This window comes from Acyrthosiphon pisum, chromosome X (assembly GCF_005508785.2).
Source record: "Acyrthosiphon pisum isolate AL4f chromosome X, pea_aphid_22Mar2018_4r6ur, whole genome shotgun sequence".
In the NCBI taxonomy this organism is placed as follows: domain Eukaryota; kingdom Metazoa; phylum Arthropoda; class Insecta; order Hemiptera; family Aphididae; genus Acyrthosiphon; species Acyrthosiphon pisum.
The window spans coordinates 54,218,217-54,227,594 of record NC_042493.1 but is presented as its reverse complement, the minus strand read 5'-3'; the positions used below and the strand labels follow the sequence as shown (position 1 = coordinate 54,227,594).

The 9,378-nt window shown below is 26.7% G+C and overlaps 2 protein-coding genes across 2 annotated transcripts; both read right to left on the bottom strand.

Annotated features, from left to right (window-relative positions):
- Positions 1-1,271: 1,271 nt before the first annotated feature.
- Positions 1,272-2,134, bottom strand: LOC115033138 (WD repeat-containing protein 63-like). The gene is made up of 3 exons (XM_029485197.1): positions 1,909-2,134; positions 1,638-1,817; positions 1,272-1,544 (listed from the first exon to the last, which is right to left on the bottom strand). Exons 1-3 carry the CDS (start codon positions 2,113-2,115, stop codon positions 1,272-1,274), a joined length of 660 nt encoding a protein of 219 aa, XP_029341057.1. The 5' UTR covers positions 2,116-2,134.
- Positions 2,127-6,737, bottom strand: LOC100570031. Its single transcript, XM_029485196.1, has 10 exons — positions 6,666-6,737; positions 5,680-5,869; positions 5,385-5,584; positions 5,062-5,298; positions 4,477-4,638; positions 4,247-4,407; positions 3,731-3,918; positions 3,434-3,663; positions 2,370-2,716; positions 2,127-2,294 (listed from the first exon to the last, which is right to left on the bottom strand). Exons 1-10 carry the CDS (start codon positions 6,735-6,737, stop codon positions 2,183-2,185), a joined length of 1,899 nt encoding a protein of 632 aa, XP_029341056.1. The 3' UTR covers positions 2,127-2,182.
- Positions 6,738-9,378: the final 2,641 nt, after the last annotated feature.

The window sequence follows — 9,378 nt, the reverse complement described above, 5'->3', positions numbered from 1 at the left end:
TATTTTTGTGCTATTTGTAAACATTTCAAATTTAGGTACGTAGGTACTGGATTTGTTTTTAGTTTTATTTTTCTAAACATAAGATCATCTCCCATCCCCTTTTATTTAAAAAAAATTATAACTACATAAAATATAATACATTGTTAAAACAAATTTTTGTTATTTATGTAAATTATTTACGTAAATTAATTATTAGGGATCAAAATGCCGGAAAATTTCCGAAAAAATTCGGAAAAACCGTTTTTTCCCAGAGCCTCGGAAAACGTGGAAAAATTGGAGAATATTCAAATAATATATTTCCGAAAAAAACCGAAGTTTTCGGAAAATTAAAAAAAAACCTAATTTGTGGAAAATTAAAAAATTGTTTTTGCTTAAAAATTAAAATAATCTATGTAAAAAAAACCATTTTAAAAAATAGATAAGGAAACCTGTCATTGTCATTTCACATTTGCCAATACGGTTGTCAATGTATTATTGTATTAAAATTTAAAATAAATCTATTAAAAATATATAAAATATATAAAATATATATGGATATTTCAATATTTGTTCTGTAGGTAAATATCAAAACCTTTTATTTCGGAAATTTTGATCCCTATGAATTATTATGAATTATTTGTACAAAGTGTACAAAAGTATTGTCTATTATGCCACCACAAGCATACGTCTAAATGTTTCTTAATTGGCATTGATGGGTGGGCAAAGATTTTATGAGATGATCGCCAGAAAAAATGCAAATGTCGTTAATTCGTTAATATACTATATAATAGAACCTGCATCTTGTGCAAATTATTAATAATTATTAATTTTCTTAAATATTTATATTCTTATAGTTTTTTTTAAAATAAACATCAGTTATTTGTTTTTTATGTTTTAATAGTGTTTAATTATTATTATGAAACAAAATAAATGTAGTTTCACAAACCAAATTATAAAAAAAATGTGCCTAATTTAATTTAATATAAGTATTTACCTATAACATCGTTAGTTAAAATCATATTTCTTTTTGTTAAGGATCAATAAGCTTTTACTGTCATGATTTGTACATATTAGATTGTACAAAATGTTTTTAGCAACAGTTTGATAAAAAATACGCTGATAACTAGTAAACCTATATTTTCCAAGTGATCAGTTTTTCCGGTAGCATATTATACCTATAATTATATTATATTAATTCAATATTTCAATCATTGTATTTCAACATATCGCATTAAAATGTTCTTGTATAATATAAATCCATATGTTTTTCGTATTATTTATTTGATATGAATTTAAATGACGTGACCTAATGACATTTTCCTGCAAAACCACGGTGGCTGTCTTATTTCGATGTACCGAGATACCATTTCGTTTTTTACGTAGGTAAGAACCAACTTATATCCAATATACATAATATTATTAAAATATTCACTAACTTTGGTCATTGGATGAATCCATTGGATCGCAGTGACTGTTGACTCGTGGGATTCTGTGATGGCGCTTAAGGCTGTCGGTCTGATCCTAGTTTTAAAATTTACGTCTAATGACCACTCCATGTGCATGTGCTGTAAATAACAAAAAACGAATAAAAAATGGTTATTTTATACTTTACTATTGGCACACTGCAATATTTAAGTATTTGTTATGATTATTTTTACCAGATGTTTTTTATGTTGTTTTTCCTTTTCAGACATACTCATATTTAAACCCATCGCCTCCAATTTTCCTTCAATGTCCCATATGCAAATCTGCCCATTTGTCAACCCTCCTACAATGGTGTTTCCATTTCTAGTGTTAAATTCAACACATTTCACTTCTTCGGGACTCTCCAACCTCAACTAAATATGAGTTTTAAAATATTCAATCACTGTCAGCGAAATCCTTATAGATAAAAATATCATACTATTAATACTAAAATAAAAAAAATACCTGCGGGAAAACATTATCACTAATTGACCAAACGACAACTGCGTTATTTTGTTCATCTATTAATGGTGTACTTTCTCGTTTGATCATAGATTCTTGGTCATTTTGTATCAATGCATATTGTTTATTCAGTTTACTCTTAGTTTTTTTTTTAGATTTAGATATTTTATATTTATCTCCAGCTTCAAACATATCCTTGGCTAACTTCATTTTCTCTTTTCTAGTTTCTTCATTTCTATATGTTTAAATAAAATAATAAATAATTACAACATTTATTTTAAACACATAATAAAAAATATATATACTTTTGTTTTTCCTTAGTTTCAGACATCAAGAGTTCAAACAATTTTTCTTCCTTAGCTTCTCTATTATATTTCTTATTAAAATCCCTAATTAGATTATTTATTTTTTTTAGATTAATAAAAGTAAATTAATAATAATAAAAATATAGTTATAGATATTACCTATGTATATTTCTAACAACGTTCCTCAGTTGGTTGTTATACAACCATTCAGTATCTTCACCCCAAATATTATAAAAACTTTCAGTGTCGGAATCATGGTGACACACGTCTTCGTCAGTTTCACTTGGTTCACTATTAGTCGTAATTTTCCTATAGCTTACTGAGTAATCAGTATGATTGCTTATTACATCGTCTTCATGATTATATTCCTCTCCAATTAACTCATTGTATGCGGAAAGTTGTTCGTTAGAATCGTAAATTAACGTTTGGCGCAAATTTCCATCTATATTGCGCATATGTCCTTGGCTCATTTTTTCATCCTCGGTTATTTGAAGAATTCTTATTTTCTTCGGTTTGTAATATCCAAATTTTAATAATTTTCAAAATTGTTACCAAATTGTAATATTAAATTAAGAAGGGAAAAGAAGGCCCAATGTCATATTTTGACAATGTTAAGGAATTTAAAATATTAAATTTGCCAATTTTTAAAATTTACATAAAAATCTTAAATTTTTTGTTTGAACTCTAAAAATGCTGTTATTTAATTACATTTGTTTTTATTTCATTGTATGACTCTCGTTTTGTTTTTAAGTATAAATATGTACGTTTTAGTTTAACATTGCCCCCCCCCCCCCAAAAAAAAAAAAAAAAAATAATAAAATTACTTTGGTTTGACATTGGCCAAAAACTAAAATTTAAAATAAACAATTTTTAATAATTAAATAACTTGAATTTTTTTATGAAAACCTAATAATAATATTCAATTGAACATAATGTTAGTAACTTTTACATTTATAAACTTTATTAATTGATTTCGAAACGCCAATGTCGTGGCTATAGATAATATGTGGTCAATGTCGACATAAGCCCGTAATAAATCGATTATTATTCTATCGATTATTGTAAAAAGGCCAATGTCAAATCTAATTTTGACATACAGCATAAGAGAAATTGGCCCTTTTAACACAAGTAACATAAGCAGATTTTAATGACATTGGTCAAATAATCTTAATTTTGTCAAAATATGACATTGGCCCTTCTTGCACCAAGCCACAGTAATATACCTGCACAAATTCTCTGTACAAAAAATACAAAAACTTTTCGTCGTAATTATTATCCAAAAGTTTAACTTTTGGATGGTTATTCCAATTATCTTGGTCGTCATCTTCGGTGTATGATATACTGAAATGTTTGTCTTTGACGTTTGACTCAGTAGGTTCGTCATCTGTATTTTCTAAGCTCACTTGTTTTACCAATTCATTGCTATTGGACATGTAAGAAACGGCAAAAATACCTAAAAATATAATGTGTTGTAAATGATTTTAATTAATCACACAATTTGTTTTCAGCTATAGTCTTACCTACTATCGTAGGATGCCAAGCAATGCTTGATACGTATTTTTTTTGTGACGTCTCATTCTGATATCCAGGATGAATTCTTATCGCCTCGTCAACTTTTTCAATTTTAGTTTTATTTTTATCTTTCATCTGTTTGTAGTCATCACGGTATAAATCGTACAACTCGTTATATTGTAACTGAGTCATTACACTAAAAATTAATAACAAAAGACAATACATTACAGTAGTCGATTTTCAATATAATATCATATAATATATGACTACAATAGTAGTTAGAAGTTAGAACTACTAGTTTTAAGTTATTATAGGTGTACCTACCTACACTTTACAGTACGTAAGTACTACTATATTAGGAACTTGATATGTTAGAATTTTTGAAAATATATTGATAATAATTTATAGAATTTTAGAATAATTAGGTATCACCTATGTGCTATACTCGTAGACAATAGTACATAATAAAGTGTGATTTTTTTTTTTAATGTATAGTCGTATGGATAATAGTTATAAATATTTACTCAGGAACATTTTTTAATAAAAAATCATCCAGGACTTTTGCTGTTTTCATTATAGGTTGTGGCTGATTAATTTGTTCTTCTTCAATAATCGACTGAATGCATTTATTATCTTTAATTTTTGGAATTGTCTGCATTTCCCTATTAACTGTTTTACTTTTGGCCTAAAAATTATCAAACATATATTAACAATTTAAATTACTATAATGATATTAAATATTTTTTATAAATACTTGTATATTTGACTCCATTATTAACTTATCACTCATTTCAAATATTTCTTTTGACTGTGGTTTTAATTTAACATATTGATTTCTTACGGATTTTGAATTTGATTTCTCAAATGCTGCATCAACCTGAATTCTTCTTTTTGGAATTTTCCATTTATATTTTATCTGTATAAGTTTATGATCAATTAACTTATGTTACAACTTATACATATATAATAATTTTATTTAAATAATAACATTTTCAACAGGTTAATATTGAATTAATTATGTATGATACATACTATATCATATACTATATTAGCAGTGGCTTAACCATAATTATGAAATGGAGGAGGGGTATAAATTAAACCAATTTTATGATAGTTTTCGTATTTAAATAATATATTTATTATGTGAAAAAATTTCAATGCGGGGGGGAGGTGGGGGGAGGTTAAACACTCAAACACTTCCTGTCTACGCCACTGTATGTTAGGTAAATTACTGTCTTTAACCTGCGGAGATAAAACGTAAGTACCTACATAAATACATTGGATTTATCGGGGATCCCAATTTCCAGATGGTACATTAAACTAACGTGGTAAATCATACCTTTTCACGCGTCGTAACTGGTTTTAGATCTTCAATATCTTTTTCACTGCCTTTGGGATCCCAATGACCTATTAGACGATTCATGGACCTCTCAACCTGTTGTTCGAGTTCTATTTGTACTCGTTTCTGTGCTTCTTCAATATATTTTCTTGCTTTGTCTGTGATGCATAATACGAATTCTTCGTCTGTACTACTAGAGGATTTATATCCAACTAAAACATCATCGTTTGTTATGTCCTGATGAAATACACAAATTATACAATAAAATAAAAAACTAAAAAGATTTTTCTTATTTAGGAAAAACATCAATCATTTATTATTACTTCAATTTGTTTTCGAAACTCCCAAAAACATGAATTCGTTTTTTGTAACTGTAAATTTTCAATAATCTTTTTACGAGATATTTTTTTCCATGGGTTATTTATAAAAACGTGTGTTCCTACAGTACATTTAAAATCTTCATGTAAATATTTCGGTATGAATACAGTTTTTAAATTTTCATCAAGATATTTTTTAATCGGATCTAAAAGATTAAATTTGTACACAATTGTTTAATGAGATAATCATCTTATATTCATCACTAATATTTAAAAAAATATTAATTCAAACAATATTAACCTTTTTTTAAACGAATTGCAGTTTTAGTTGCAGTTTCAGTTGTAGTTTCAGTAGCAGTTTCAGTTGCAGCTTCGGTTGCAGTTGTAGTTTCAGGCTCAGTTTCAATTGCAGTTTCAGTTGCAGTTTCAGTTGTAGTTTCAATCACAGCTTCAGTTGCAGTTTCAGTTGCATCCACTTTGAGCATATTTTCCTAAAAAACAACTCGATTGTACAAAAGTAAAAAATTTAGCTTGTTTGTGCACGAATTCACAAACAACAGAAACCATTTTGTAAACTTTTAATATGAGGCGTACATATGGTGTACTTGTACTTATAATTTTTGTATAGGTAAATAGGTACAGTGTACTTTACATAAATTAAAAATTTTTATTTATTTGTTCAACATTTCCCTTCATCCTATATAGTTTATAAGACTTAGTACTTCGGTCATTTTTTCAAATTATTTTATGATGTCATTGACATAAAAGCTTAACAATATTGTGAAATTTGGGTTTAATTTTCTATAGTTATTAGTTATTTGTGAAGTAGGTATTTCATTAACTAAATTGTTTCGTGAATAAAAAAAAAAAACATTTAAATAATTTAATTCTACCACACAAAATAGCCACAAACTTAAATTTAAAATGTTAATTGGTCCATTTTTTTAAGATTTACAATCGGAATAAATATTTTTTATATAGGTTATCTTGGTTTTTTAATATTTCTTTTTGTTAGTACTTATTATTATTTTTTAACTATTTGTTAGTAAATTAGTTTTGAATATATTCAATTAATTATTGAAATGCGATTGAACATTTTCGAAGTTTTACATCCATACTGTATAATTGTATAAGACCCTTAAGCACACTCTATTTATCTATTTATTTCCAGACATAAGCAAACTGTTAAAAAAAAGCTTTCTATTGTTTGTAAATATGTGCACAAACCAGCAGTCATGAAATTAGTTATTTCATAATAATTAATTTGTGCGTATAACGAGAATTTACCACAATTTCATTTTCCACTGAACTCTCTTCATTAATATTTATCGATAACTTTTCTGACCTCTGGGACGACATTTTGGCTTAAAATATTTTACTAACTAATAAATATATTCGTTGTGGACACAATGGCTGTAAAATATTGATATGACAGTATTGATATAAAGGTTCCATGTAACACACTATTAGTTAAATTACGTGTTAGTACCTATAACAATTAAATACAAATAACTAAATAACTTAGTAGGAAAGAAAAACATCAAAATGAATGTTCGATCACAAGCAGGGTTACCACGGTTACATAGTTTTTCGAAATGATACAGCCTTGCAGTAATATTTTGTTTTATACCATATTTTCTTGAGAACAATATAGCAGGGCGTACGTGTTGTATTTGAGAAAGTTAATTGTATTTTCTTGATTTGGCAATAATATTTTAACCAATATAGGTACCATATTATTTATAAGATCAGTACGACAGTACCTATCCAATTTTAACTTTTTTTCGAATAAATATAAAATATAAAACAAAATAAGTAACAAGTAAATACAATATTAATCAAATAATAATAATAATAATATTTTTTTTTTTAAATTAAGTTCTTATAAAAATACAAGTATTATTTTTAATAGTTAATGCGTTACAGATTTCACAAATCTTAATAAGATTTTCCCCTTTTATTTTAGATTCTGAGTGGAACGATGAATGTATTGATTTTACAATGATGTGTGTTTTTTTATTTTTTTATTTTTTTTGTGTCTGTGTACACGATAAGTAGTCGAAATAATGCTACGATTTTCAACTTCAGTATCTTGTTCGATCAGAAAGTGAATATCGTTGGTGCATTGAGGAGGTCAAAATTTAAATTTCCCAGTAGTTTTCAAAAGCGCCGGGAAAAACAAAAGAAAAATTAAGGAAAAACGGGAATTTTTACGCAAAATCTGTTTTCGAGAAAATCGATTTTGGTTTTTGGTGTAACTTTAAAAAAAAAGACCGTGGATACATGAAATTTTGACTGAATGTTTACATTTCCATTTTCTATACACGATAAAATTTTCAAAATATTTTGACTTATTTTGAGCTCTTTACGGACATTGTCAGTTTTCATTTTTTTTCAGTTTTTTTTCTAAAAATATCAATAAAATTTTATTTGTTTATCAAAAAAGCTTGAAAATTTAATAGAAGGCTCCAAGTATATTGTTTCAAAGGAAGATGAAAAATACTAAAAATCCTTAGTCACAGTTTTTTTTTATAAGCATTTAAAGTTCAAAAATTGACAAAATATGGAAAAATCACGAAAATTAGCAAATTATTTTGAGTTAAGAATTCGTAAAAATTATTATTTAAGAAGTATTATAGTACCTATAGTCGAAGCCCGTAGAAGGTTGGACGCCTTGGACCCCACCAACATTGAGTAGGTATTAAATGATAATTAATGCACAAACAGTGGTCGGAGTGGGGGGGGGGGGGATACTTTTATTACTTAATCAAGAAAAAGTGTTTGCTAAATTAAGTAGAAAAAATGTTATACTTGAATATTAATAGATTTTGTTAAATAACATATCATATTTTTAGTATTAATTACAAATTCAACTATATAATCTTAAATCTCTACAGAAAAATATTAGAAATAAAAATCAGTTTTGACTAAAATTTGAAAAATGTTATTTATTTGTTTAATATTAAAGATTATTTATTATAAAAAAAAAGTTTGTAGTGTTTTGATGCATAAACAAAATGTGAACTATAAAAAAAAATATATTATACTAGGTGCGAAAAATGTTATAATGATATCAGGAAATCTGAATTGTAAGGCATCCCTCCTCTTATCTTGAGCCATTTCGACCACTGTGCACAAAACATTTTAAAGATTCATGTAGCTATACGTACGAAATATAAATGCACAACAAATAAATGTGTGTAATGATAATTTTATAAATTTGTTCATCTACTAAACAAAAAAAAACATAATTTTATTAATTATTATTTCCTTAAAGTCAAAGATAAATCGTTTATTACTTCGTCTTTTGATCTCTTATGCGTCATTAAAATAATTTCTTGAATCACCGGCTAAAGTAGCACATAATGCACACTCCGTACACTAAAATCAAAAAAAAATGTTGCAATTTAAACGGAAAATATATTTTTAAAAATAAAATGATTATCCAGTGATTAATTTGTTGAACTAATGTCACAAAAATGTAAGTGATTAATTTTAAGTTAGCGACTCTCGATTTTTCTCATAAGATGTCAGAAGATATATTATGTATACAAAATAAAATACTTACTTTTTTTGAAACATTTATAAATATAATAAAGTGACAGTACCATAAAATAGTTAACAAAATCAATATATTTAATTGTATTTGAGTTGATTAGCATCAGAACAATTTGAATAATTTATATTTGTTTATTAACCACACTATTGTACTCAGTGGCGTACATTCAAATTTGCTCTGGGGGGGTGGGGGGGGGGGGTCCAAAAAAAATAACCAACACTAAAACCTTCTCTTTAAAACTACCCATTTTCATAACAATCACAGGTTACAAGGGGTCATTGTTTAATAGGTTGTATTAGACTTGAATTCAATGATAAAATATCATTGTATAAGAAAAACGATTCTGAGCGAGGACGATTTGTCACTATTGAGAAAATCAGAAAATAACCTCTTTAAAGTACCATCTTGATCCAATTTGCTAAAAGATAAGGTACTATATGT